The following is a 13,127-nucleotide window of genomic DNA, read 5'->3' on the forward strand; positions in this document are numbered from 1 at the left end:
AGATCAAGCCCAGATATCGTTCTCCTTCCTCAGCCAGGAGCTGGCTTCTCCCTCTCCCACACCCCTGCTTGTGTTCCTTCTCTCGTCTTTGTCAAATAAATAAAATCTTAAAAAGAAAAATGCGCCTGATGTGTGCTCCCAAGGTTACTGAAGAGCTAATATTTTCTATTTAAATGAAACTTTGATCACAAGTCATTTTCTTAAAACCCCCAAATTTCTATCCCCAACCCTCTCAGCTCCCCGCATGAATCAATGAACTAGTTCATGAGAGGAACGTGCAGCTATTTTATATACTTTTTCAAATCAGTGTTCAGTTATAATCAGATTATAGAGGGCATCCATTGCCCCCATCTCCCTCACCCCCGTGCGGTTCACTGGCGACTGGCTCTCAGCAGCCCGGTGTCCCGGCCCCGCGCTGGGTCTCGCGCGCCCTCCGGTCCAGGAAGCTGCTGGCCAGCGTGTGGGCGTGGTCTCTTCTGGAGGCTCTGGAGATCTTCTGGAACTCCTCGAAGGTGGCATCTTTTTCCCAGGAGATCTGCTCCATCCTCTGCTCCTTTTTCCGGATGGCCTCCTTGATGCCAGCGATGTGGCACTTCTCCTTCTCGGCTTTCAGCTTCAGGATGTGATGGTTCTTCTCTCGCAGGACGCTGAGCTCGTGGATGTGCTGCACCTTGTCCCTGATGTCCTTCTGGACGTTGCTCCTGGCCTGCTGCCCCTTCTGCTCCGCCAGCTCCGCCAGCAGCCGCTTGTGCATGCGCGTCTGCTCCTCCGCGGCCTGTGCGCGCCGCCGCACCTGCTGCAGCCGCTCCTCCGGCTTCTGCGACCTGTCCCTCAGCTCCCTCGGGCGCTCGTGCAGCAGGCCCTGCAGGATCTCCTGGGGCCGCTGGGAGCTCTGCTCCAGGGACAGCTTCCTCAGGAGCTCCTCAGCCTTGGCCTGGCAGTCCAGCAGGACCTTCCGGGCCTGGTAGTTGACGAGGGAACTGAGGTTGGTCTCCTGGACCTTTTTCTGGGGCTCCGCGGTGGGCAGGTTCTTCCGGTGAGAGCCCTGCTCCAGCTTCTCCTGCAGCTTCGGGCAGTCCTGCTCTCGCAGGCCCTGCACCATCCTCTCCGGCTCCTGCAAGAGCAGCTCTCGGGTCCTCCTCCGGGGCGTAGGCTCTGGCTCTGCCACCTCCCGGGCTCGCTCCGGTTTCTCCCGCAGCGCCCTGCCCGCATGCTCTGCAGACCGGGGAGCGCTCCTGGTTTTGCCGTCCCGCTGTCGGACACGCTGCTCCTTTTGCCGCCACTGCTCCTGGCTCTCCTGCAGAAGCAGCTTGCGCTCCCTCTCCAAGGTTATCTGCACCTTCTGGTCTGAGCGCTTCAGCTCCTCCCAGGCCACCGCCGCCTGCTGCTGCAGCTCCCGCATCCTCTGGGCCTTCTGGAGCCGGGTCAGCACTAGGGCCACGATCTTCTGGTTCCTGGAGGGCATGACTGCCTCCTCCAGCTTGCTCTTGAGCATCTGGGCGTGCGGGCTCTGAATCTCTTTGCTGGACACTGAAGGCTGGGAGAGTTGGCTGGCTAATGACTCTAGCAGATCACTGCTGTCCTTCTTATGGGCGCACACGTACGACTACGCCCTGAATTCTTGAGATGGCACGGAAGACTTCTCTGAAGGAGCCGAGGACAGGGACCAGTGACCTGGATCCCTGCACAGCGGCACCGCCCACTGGTCTCCACTCTGCGCCTTCTCCACTCCAAAGATCCCGCTCAGGGGGGTGTATGCTCCCGGGGTAAGGCGAGGGCGTGTCTCCCTGGGCCGGAGGGCTGTGCTGGTGGGGCTGCCAACGCCAGGCTGGGCTGTGCGCGCCGCCTCCAGAGTGAGGCTTGGGCCCTGGCTCGCCCCAGACGTCCTCTAGGTGCCGGCCTCGGGGCTTGGGCCTCCTGGTGCGGTCTGGGGGCCTCGTGGCCACGTCGGTCAGGCTGCGGCTTTCCCTTGACGAGTGGGAGCACCGGCGCCGGCGAGGCCCCGCAATGGGCACGCAGCGCGGGTAGGGCCAGGGCGCTGCAACCTCGTTCACCTCGCCCGGGGTCGTGGCCCCTGAGCCCAAGCACCGCTCAGTACACGCTCCGGGCCCACGCAGCCGCGCAGCCGACGTGCGCTTCCCGCCGGTGGCCAGGACGCAGCGCGGGGAGAAGCGGCCCAAGACCTCCATGCTCGTGCCTGGCATGTGAGCTAGGGCCCCGGGCTCGAGGTGCTGGGACCTCCCCCAACCCCACCCACCGCCCTCCGACCCCCCCCCCCCCGCCCCGGCCCCCGGGGTCCACGCCTGTGACTGCTCTGCTCACTTCACAATGCTGCTCTACGACTGGCCTTCCGGCACCTGCGTCGCCAGGGGGAGGGGACTGCAGGAATCAGGGGCCCCAAAAGCTGAGGGGGCACTAGGACCCCCCAGTATTTCAGGCAGGGATTGACCTCGCATTTGTATACTTTCAAGTAGCAGGATTTTAAAAGAATCTAGTGAAGGGGTCATTCCAGAACGGAACTCGGGGGGATGGTCATAGTGCCCTGTATGCAAAGTGAGCGGAGGCTGGAGCACTTTCACACACTTCCCCACCTTTTTGCCGGTTTAAGTTAGCAAGCCCCAGTATGTTTTATTCACCGTTTTTTTTTTTTTAAACTTTAGAACAGGAAAAAGACTAGTCTATTTTTTCCTTAGTGTAGCAATTACTGCCTTTGTCAAAATATGAATATGTGCACACTTCTGAAATAGCACCAGCAAATTACCGCTGAACCCACATCCATTGCTTTTAGTCCCTTTTCTCCAGTTTTGCAAGATTATTTTTCCTTGTTGTTTAAAAAAAAATTTCATTTTACTTTTTCAGTGTTCCAAGATTCATTGTTTATGCACCATACACAGTGCTCCATGCAATACGTCCCCTCCATTACACCCACCACCAGGCTCACCCAACCTCCCCCACCCCCCACCCCTCCAAAACCCTCAGATTGTTTTTCAGAGTCCACAGTCTCTCATGGTTCATCTCCCGCTCCGATTTACCCCAACCCCCTTCTCCTCTCCATCTCCCCATGTTCTCCGTGTTATTCCTTATGCTCCACAAGTTAGTGAAACCATATAACTGACTAATTTACTCAGCATAATCTCCTCTATTCCTGTCCATGTTCATACAAAAGTTGGGTATTCATCCTTTCTGATGGAGGCATAATACTCCATAGTATATATGGACCATATCTTCTTTATCCATTCATCTGTTGAAGGGCATCTTGGATCTTTCCACAGTTTGGCGATTGTGGCCATTGCTACTATGAACATTGGGGTACAGATGGCCCTTCTTTTTGCTACATCTGTATCTTTGGGGTAAATACCCAGTAGGGAAGCTTTATTTTTAATTTTTTGAGGAATCTCCACACTATTTTCCAAAGTGGCTGTACCAGCTTGCATTCCCACCAACAGTGTAAGAGAGTTCCCCTTTCTACACATCCTCTCCAACACTTGGTTGTTTCCTGTCCTATTAATTTTGTCCCTTCAAACTGGTATAAGGTGCTACCTCAATGTGGTTTTGATTTGAATCTCCCTGATAGCTAATGATGAACATTTTTTCTTCTGTCTGTTAGCCATTTGTATGTCTTCTTTGGAGAAGTGTCTATTCATGTCTTCTGCCCATTTTTTGACGTGATTATCTGGTTTTTGGGTGCTGAGTTTGAGGAGTTCATTTTAAATCTTGGATATCAGCCCTTTGTCTGTAGTATCATTTGCAAATATCTTCTCCCATTCCATGGGTTGCCTCTTTGTTTTGTTGACTGTTTCCTTTGCTGTGAAGAAGTTTTGATCTTGATGAAGTCCCCAAAGCTCATTTTCACTTTTGTTTCCTTTACCTTTGGAGACGTGTCTCGAAAGAAGGCTCTGTGGCTGATGTTGAGGTTACTGCCCATGTTCTCCTCTGGATTTTTATGGATTCCTGCCTCACATTGAGGTCTTTTATCCATTTCGAGGTTATCTTTTTGTATGGTGTAAGAGAATGGTTGAGTTTCATTCAAAGCTGTCCAATTTCTCCAGCACCATTTATTGAAGAGACTGTCTTTTTCCGACTGTATATTTTTTCCTGCTCTGTCGAGTTGTGGGTCTATATCTGGACTCTACTCTGTTCCACTGGTCTGTGCGTCTGTTTTTGTGCCAGTACCATACTGTCTCGGGTATCACAGCTTTGTAATATAGCTTGAAATCATGCAACGTGATGCCCCCACTTTTGTTTTTCTTTTTCAACATTTCCTTAGTGATTTGGGTCTTTTCTGGTTCCATACAAATTTTAGGATTGTTTGTTCCAGCACTTCAAAAAATGCCAGTGGAATTTTGATTGGGGTGCATTTAAAGTTTAGATTGCTCTGGGCTCGAACAATGTTCATTCTTCGATCCATGAGCATGGAATGGTCTTCCATCTTTTTGTGTCTTCTTCAGTTTCTTTCATGAATGTTCTGTAGTTCCTCATGTATAGATCCTTTACCTCGTTTGGTTAGGTTTATTCCCAGGTATCTTATGGTTCTTGGTGCTAAAGTAAATGGAATGGATTCTCTAATTTCCCTTTCTGTATTTTCATTGTTGGTGTATAAGAAAGCAAATGATTTCTGTGCATTGATTTTTATCCTGCCACATTACTGAATTGCTGTATGAGTTCTAGTACTTTGGGGGTGGAGTCTTTTGGGTTTTCCATGTAAAGTAACATGTCATCTGGGAAGAGAGAGAGCTTATTTTTCCTTGGTGAGTTTCCCTAAGGTCCAGGGAAAAGCACTGGATCTGATCCTGGAAAGGTGAGTCTGAGTGTCTTCAGCCACTCTCCACCTATGTGGTCTCTGGTGTTCTGGAAAAGGGGAATGGAGGAGAGGAGCTGTCCTGAGGGTGAGAGAAAGTTATCCCCAAGGGCTTTGCACTTCAGTGCATTAGTAAATGTTATGTTGATGTCCTCAGTTAAGAATTGTGAGACTTAAATGAATATATGGGTTTACAGAAGTTTCTGCAGATTTCCCAGCTTAAGAAAAGACTAGAATTAGGGTAATTCCTTATTCATCCTATGCTGTGGGTCTTGGCTATGCTCCTTTGTCTGGGGTACGGTGGGGAAAAGTTCTGGGCAATATTCTCCAAATATGGTCACTCCTTACAGGAGAGGACCAAGCAGGACCCTGTGAGTTACCAACTTTGCACCAATCCTCCCAGGCAGGCCCGGTAGGAATTGATAACATGTCCTTAAGACAAATCTGAGACCTGGCCATGTACCCACAGTGCAGCCTCAGAGGGACTCATCAGCACATTTGGATGGGAACAGAAGCCTGAGATTTCTGTTGGTGCTACTTATATCATCGCCAGAAAAATGCCTCTGTGATGTGAATTTTTACTAGAGGTGACTTAAAAAAAAAAAAATCAAATTCCATCTGAAATGCAATAATTTAAATTAAGAGCTATTTGGGTATGAACTGAGTCATGCTGACACTCGAGTGTCCTAGCTCTAGTTAAAGCTTTGGAAAACACCTAGGAAACTTTTCTGCCTGGAAATCGGGCTGCAGCCAGTACCAGCCACTTCCTGTCACTGCAGAACAGGGTTATGGGGGACGGAACACAGGCATCCAAGGGCCAGGAGCCCTGCCAGCAACCCGTAGAGTCCCCTTGATGGGATGCTTCACTGCTCAAGTTCTGGCTTCTTCATCCCTGCTGGAGATCATCTGTGGATTTCAGCTCCAAATGTTACTGGAAAAGGGGAGTTCTGTCCAGTAAACACTGCTTTGTTCTGTAAAGCAAAAATGAGTTAATCCATGAAAAATGCTTACAGCAGTGCCTGGCATGTGGTTGCTGCCTGATAAATATTAGAATTATCTTTATGATTATGCCAAGAGGAGTAGGACTGTAGCAGTGTAGGGATGAATGGAAAAACCCAAGTTTGGTGCAAAGCTAGGCCAAGAACCCAAGGAGTCAAATTCCCATTTGTGGGCTCTTGGCCTCTTGCTTTCCCCAGGGGTTCTCAGAATTCCTTGTGGAGCTGGAGATGGCTCCTCCCCACCCCCTCTGTTGCTGACTGAATGAAGGGCACAGTCTTAACTTGATTGTGGCACAGGGTTGGAAGGTCATCTGGAGCCCTTGCCCACCTCGTTGCCGGGAGAAACACATCTGGGGCACAGACGTGACAAGTGGTTAGTGACTTTAACAGAATCCCTAGAAGAGAGAAGCCCAGTTCAGAAGATGAGTTCATCTGGATTGTCAGTCAGGAGGGTTCCACGCAAGGCACTGTTGGCACGAAAGTTAGGGGCAGCCGGGACCCCACGTGAAGACATCAGGACTGTGGCCACGCCTGGCTTCCATGAGGACCTCCATGTCTGGCTGGGAGCAGAGCTTCCCACTCCAGGATTGCGGCAGCTACCGTGGGCCCCAGGCCCGGTGGGTGGGCAGCTTTGCAGCCCAGAGGCCTCTGTCCCAGCCCCTGCTCTGCCTCTCTGCCCCCCGGAGCAGCTCACGCTTTACCTGCTCTACAGCCTGGGGCTCTTGGTAACACCTCATTGAGGAGAGCTGGAGTTCTACTTATAGAGAGTTCTACTTATAGAACTGTTGTCTACTGTGTAGACAACAGGGAGGGGTCCAGAAGTGTCTGGAAACTGAAAGAAGTGACCTGAGTGGGTCTATGTTTTGCAACTCAGCCTGGCAGCAGTGTGGTGGGCAAACTGGGGAGAAGTGAGGATTGGAGAGGGACCAGCAAGGAGATCGGTTCGGTGATCCAGGTGAGCAAAAAGGAAGGTGAACCTGGACAGAGGCTGGGGGCCAGGAGGGGCCAGGTCAGAGGTCGAGGGACCAGGACCTGAGGGTGGATTCCTCCTGGAGAAGCCTGGGCAGGAGTGAATGGTAGTGACCAGCTCCATGGAGCAACAGTCTTGGAGATGAGGAACAACAGATAAAATACCTGGAAGGAACTGGACTGAGGTGGGGGATGAGACACATTTCCTCTGAGGGCTGCCAAGGAGGCTAGAGAGCTTGGAGCATAGCAGAAGGGGGCAGGCATTGGATGGAGCCCTGGGGAGTTGATGCCCACCCCGCCCCCCAGGGCAGATGAAAGAGATATTTTCCTAATGCTAAGCTGCCAAGTATTCCTCCATACTGCAAACAATCAACTTTCTTTTTATTTGGCAGGAAAATCCCTAATGCATTTTCCTGGATGCCCCAGAATTTGGGCCTTCTGCCAAATAAAGACCTGGGACCCCTGTTTTTCATTTGTTGGAGTTTTGGAAAATATGGCAAACGTGCTCAGACCACACAATTCAGATTACTCTCAGAAATGGGAGTATGCTCTACGTGCTTCCTGGGAAGCTGGCTCTGGCCACTTCAAGTTCTCTCTCAGCACCGCTCCCGGCTCTTAGAGCTACTTTGTGGCTGGTTCCAACTGTCAAGTGTTCTAGAATGCATGCTGGAGTTCAAAAACTGACTGTGAGAGAGTAGACCAAATATGTCAACACTTTTGTGTACTGGTTACTTGAGATGCTTTTTTTTTTTTTTTAAGATTTTATTTATCTATTTGACAGAGATCATGAGTAGGCAGAGAGGCAGGCAGAGAGAGAGAGAGAGAGAGGGAAAGCAGGCTCCCCGCTGAGCAGAGAGCCCTATTCGGGGCTCGATTCTAGGACCCTGGGATCATGACCTGAGCCGAAGGCAGAGGCTTTAACCCACTGAGTCACCCAGGCACCCCGAGATGCTATTTTTTTTTAAATATTTTATTTATTTATTTGAGAGAAAGAGTGAGAGAGAGCATGAGCAGGCAGAGGGAAGGGGGAGGCAGACTCCCGCTGAGCCGGGAGCCCAATGCCAGGCTCCCACCCAGGATCCTGGGATCAACCTGAGCTGAAGGCAGAGGCTTAACCATCTGAGCCACCCAGGCACCCCAATAATGTATCTTCTCTAGTTCCTTTTTGTGTTTGAAATAGCATCTCAGGGCACTTGAAGGGCTCCATTTGTGAAGCGTCTGCCTTCAGCTCAGGTTGATCCCAGGGTCCTGGGATCGAGCCCCAGATCTGTCTCCCTGCTCAGTGGGGAATCTGGTTCTTTCCCTGCCTGCTACTTCCCCTGCCTGTTCTCTCTTTCTCTCTCTCTTAAATTAAAGAAAATACATTGTCAAAGTTAATTTCACATATTGCTTGTTTTAATGTGGCTACTAGTAAATTTAAAATTGCCCCATATATAATATATATCATGGTATATTTCTATTGCATTCCTTTGAGATCACCTTTTTTAAGAAGATGATTTCTGGGTCCAAGGTGTTTTTCTCACTGGCTGGATATGAGGGTAAATTATGAATTTTCCAAATGCAGCTTTGGAATAGTTTCACAGAAATTCAGTATTTCATGCCCGCCCCATGTTTTCTTCACCTCGCCCAAGAACACAGATGCCCCAGAGTAACAGTATCTACAAATACGGCACAGAGCCACTCTCCAAGCGCGCATGCAAGACACGGACGCATTAACAATCCAAGAGCCACCAAACAGTGAAGGAAAAACAATCTCATGTGAACACCCAGGGCGGTCAGCGGAAACCTTAGGCTCATGCCCTACGAAGAATGAAAGCTGTAGTCTGTAAACTTCTTTAAAAAAAGAAAATAGTGGGATAGGAGCCTGGCACCATGAAAGTCGGGTTTCCATGGAGACCAGCATTTACGCATGGTTCGAACTTTCCACGTGGTCCCTGCCAACCCCATGCGGCTGCCTCGCAGGTGGGGCTGGCCTCCGGCGGGCACACACGGGATGTACTACACAGGGGGCACAGATGGGGTGCCCCGTGGTGGCCGAGTGAGGACCCAACCCAGAGCTGTGGAATCCAGTGTGGCCAAGGGGGGCAGGAGAGGATTTTAGGCATTGGTGGTGGAGCGGCACTTCATGATTTTGATGGTTTTCCCATTTGTCACCTTTGTGCAATTAAAAGCAGATGGTAATTAGCCAATTCTTGTGAAGAAAAGAAAGAGTCAAAATAGCACTTTCTGAGCAAATGGTGACCCAGACCCACAAAACGGCACAGTTACTTACTTTTGGAATCTTATGGGAAAGAGTTTGCAATGCTAAACATCCGGAGAGGGTTTTCTGGTAGAAACATGGGGGGAAGAGTTGCATGTCATCATGTACCCGGTAAGGGGTCACTTTTTCATCCTCAAGAGAACAGGCATTTTGTTGAAGTTTTTCTGAAGTTTAAGTTTGTTAAAACTTTTAAAAAAAGCATGGAGTTTTTAAAGTCTGTCTTTCCCTCCCCTGGTTGGTTACACTTGAGCCTGGGGTTTTTAACTTCAAAGGAAAAGTGTTTTTCAGGAAGCTCTGAACAAGGGGGACCGCTGTGCCATGGGGGTCTGGCCGGGGTGGTCCACTGGGTCTGCGTGTAGCATAATGCCCGTGTACGTGAGCCCTTTGCTGGAGTTAGCAGCTGGGTGCGCACCCTCGGCCCTCCCCTACCCCCCCGTTCCAGCCCGGGCACCCACATGGAGAGCTGGGGCAGGGTCTCGGCCAGGCTACTGTCAGTAGGAGGTGGCTAGAGGCACCTGGGTCTACCCATCTGGGTCTCTACATGGCCACTGTTCTGGGCAACATCAGTAACTGTCCCCCCCCCCCAAACTAAACGGGGCTTCTTCTTGAAGTCTTGGTTCCAAGACGACTTCTTGAAGTCTTCTCTTACCTCCCTGACGGGATGGACATCCCCACTGAGAACTCTCATTCCCACTGAGGACAGCCCCATGACCGCTCCCACCCCTGTCCTTGGTGGTCCCAGGTCCACTGCAGGGTTATACATGGGGGCTTTGTGAATATTTACAAAGTCCTCTGCCAGGAAGTCCCCTGAGAAAATGTCCCCATCACTCACTGAAGCACGTCCAGTGCCTGCTTTGGCCACACTGGTTGTGTTTCTGTGGAAAGACACGCGCTTCCTTCATTCAGCGGATAATCGTTGCCCTTGGCGTCATGATGGATGTGAAGATTAAGACCTTGTTCCTGCTCTCTGTCAATTTAGAGATACCCGGTAGATGGCAACCATTTCCAGAAGAAAAGTCCTGAAACATCAGGAACGTCCCAGGTGAAGGACATCCTTTCCGGGCTGGAAGCATGGGGAGTGGGGAGGAGTCACGGCAGTGTCCCTCTGTGGAATGTGCGCTCCAGGAAGACCAGCATCATTGGTTTGTTCCGTCCTAGATCTCCATGGCCCGGAGAGCATCTTCCACACTGGGACGGAAAACGTATTTGCTGAACGAATAAGCAGAGGCCATGTGTAAGTGCTGCAGGGCTAGGTTTGTAAGGAAGCTGAATGAATGCTGGGTGAACGTTGAGTAACTGGTTTGTGCTGCGCTGAGGGTGGCTTAAAGGGAAGAATCTTAAAACGGGAGAAAAGGCAAGGTGATGAGATGAAAAAAAAGTCAGGAAGATAACACTTTTAATGTAATTAACCCCTGAAGGTCTTTCTGAAAGCACTACCAGAGGCTCCTGAAAGCCACGAACTTCAGACAGCTAAGTGGCTTTGTGCCTATGTCCCTGAATGACCACCATGGAGGAGGTGGACCTTACCTCCGAGGATCCCTTGCTGCGCATCACTGCCCCAGGCTGGCGGGGAGAGAGGAAACCACTCCTGTGGCCTTGGCCCCGTCGTGTCTCAGCTCATCCATTAGGGAGACATGCTTAGATGGGGGCTGAAGAGCTCCCCCGAGTGCCTTCCCCTGCACCAGGCTGCTCCAAATTTCCCACCATCATAGAATACCTGCCATGAATGTGACCAGTTAATAAGAATGAGACCCATCCCCGCTGCTTCCCAGGTGTGAGCCTCATTGTTTAGCTACCAGAGCTCCTTCTGGGAGCTGAGGCTTGGCCTGCCGCCCTCCAAGGGTCATGCATGCTTTCAGGGAGCCCAGGCTTTGTGGCTGTGCACTGTGGTTGGGTGCACAGATGGAGGAAATGACTATCAGGCAGAAGAAGCTTGTCCCACTCGTGGTTTTCTAGAAAAAGGAGTCATGGAAGTCTCAAGAGACACACAGGGCAGCCCCAGGTGGCTGGGAGGCGGGGAGGCCAGGAGTGGCCAGAGTGTGAGAGCATGTAGAGGAGGTGGTGGGGTGTGTGGGCTCTGGTTTACTAATCTTGGGGAGGGGCTGTCTGTCCATGGTCAGCAAGGCCCCGTGTCAACATGCCGGAACACGGAAAACAAAGACGTAGTTAATACACAGCAACGTACGCTGCTACAGCAGAACATGGGAATTCCCTTTTTGCTGGGTTGTCCCCAAACACCCAGTGTCGTCACACTTATATTTGAAGCCTGTGTGATGATATGGGTGAAGCCATCTCTGTTGTCATCGTTGGCGTACTGTGATAGATTCATGATGCTGGGTGCTTTCCATGTACCTGCGGGCCAGTGGGGAACAGTCCCTTCCTGACTCCCCTCCAAGTTATTCACACAGGTCCTATGTGCCCTCCAGTCTTACATCTGTCCCATGACACTAACTGCATATTTATTTGTCAGCATCTCCATGGACTATAGACTTTTGAAGACAAAGACTGTATCTTCTCCCCACCTGTAGCCTCCATTCCTAGCGCACTGGTGGAATGCATCAGTACCCAACAGGACACTTGGCATGGCAGCCAAGTGAGTGCACTCCTCCTGTTCCCCACCCCAGGCTGTAGCTCCTCTCAGAGGGCGCATCAGGTTCTTTGAAAATTCTAGATCTCCATTCAAGCATGGCTTCCATGCAGAGCTAGGTTAATGTTCTGGCATGTTCTGAGCTTTTTCATGGGTTGTGGTTGGATGTACGTTTCCCTGGAGGTGCAGGATTCAGGAAACTCAGAGAGAAGGCAGGTCAATGGGCTCCAGGCTCTGGTTTTCAATGTCAGGGAGAGCTTGGTGGGCACAGTCCTTTTTCCTTCTAATAGTAATTAAATAATTCGGGAAGACATGTTCTGAATTCTCTACTGGGGTCCCAGCTATGTACTCAGCCTCAGGTGGACCAAACAGGTGAGCACAGTTCTTTTTTTTTTTTTTTTTTCCCCCAATGGAAGAAGACAGTCTCTTTATTTAATTTTTTTAATTTTTAATTTTTTATAATTTTTATAAACATATAATATATTTTTATCCCCAGGGGTACAGGTCTGTGAATCGCCAGGTTTACACACTTTACAGCACTCACCGAAGCACATACCCTCCCCAATGTCCATAATCCCAACCCCCTTCTCCCAAACCCTCTCCCCCCAGCAACCCTCAGTTTGTTTTGTGAGAAAGTGAGCACAGTTCTTGCACTGAGAACTCATGATCTAGTCAGAGGCATGGGCAGGCAAGCCCCTGTCACAGTCTGTGCCACGTGCAGTCATGAAGGGTTGGAAGGTGGGTGTTGGAAAACCGGTGGTCCATCTCTTGGAGGTGGTGTCTTGTGGTGAGGGTTGAGCCTTGGGACTCTGAGATGATGCAGGAGGGAGGCAGAAGGGACCACAGGGCGTGGAGTGGTGGGGTGTGTCGGTCAGCCTGATGCTGGACATTAGGTCTTATGGCCCCTTCTTGTTCAAGACTCCTGCTCGCAGATCTCCCGTGGCTTCTCTTGCCACTCTGAGTGAAAGATGGACCACAGCCAAGGCCTTAGAGGCCTCCTTGGTCAGGTGACTTCTCTGACCTTCGTCTCTGGTCTCCCTGCCACCCCCCCGCCATGTCCCTCTGGTTTCCTGCATGTGTCTCTTTCCTGTCAGAAAACTGTATGGCTCCCTCCTTTACTTCTTCCAGGTCTTCCCTTGAAAGTACCCCCAGCTCCCCTGTTTATTTAAAAAAAATCCCACCTCTTTCCTCACAAAGAACATGGGCTGGACTGGAAGCTCCCCCTGACCACACCAGGCCCCTCTCTTCTCTCTGGTCACCTGGTTGCCTGATGAAGACGACCTTCTCCACTTCCCTTGCAAGCAGGTACAGCCTCGTGAGCAGGTTCCCGTGAGTGACTGGTGTAACTCACTCCCCTGGAAGGAAATGTTGGCCTTAGGCTTCCCTTCTTGACCTCTTTCCTCAGGCTGGAACCTGGACATGCAAGGGATCCGGCTACAGCTATATGCACGTTATCTTAGGGGGAGGGCAGAGCAACGATGCAGAAGGTATCGGGGCACCTGAGTGACTGTGGAG

At 50.9% G+C, this 13,127-nt stretch overlaps 1 protein-coding gene across 1 annotated transcript; it reads right to left on the reverse strand.

The window, feature by feature from the left end:
* Positions 1-271: 271 nt before the first annotated feature.
* CCDC185 (coiled-coil domain containing 185) lies at positions 272-2,257 on the reverse strand. The gene is given in 2 exon segments (XM_004782601.2): positions 272-1,763; positions 1,765-2,257. Coding segments are annotated over 2 exon segments (1,815 nt in total). The 5' UTR covers positions 2,205-2,257; the 3' UTR covers positions 272-388.
* Positions 2,258-13,127: the final 10,870 nt, after the last annotated feature.

This window comes from Mustela putorius, unplaced genomic scaffold, assembly GCF_011764305.1.
Source record: "Mustela putorius furo isolate JIRA1106 unplaced genomic scaffold, ASM1176430v1.1 tig00000179_pilon_pilon_pilon, whole genome shotgun sequence".
Classification (NCBI taxonomy): domain Eukaryota; kingdom Metazoa; phylum Chordata; class Mammalia; order Carnivora; family Mustelidae; genus Mustela; species Mustela putorius.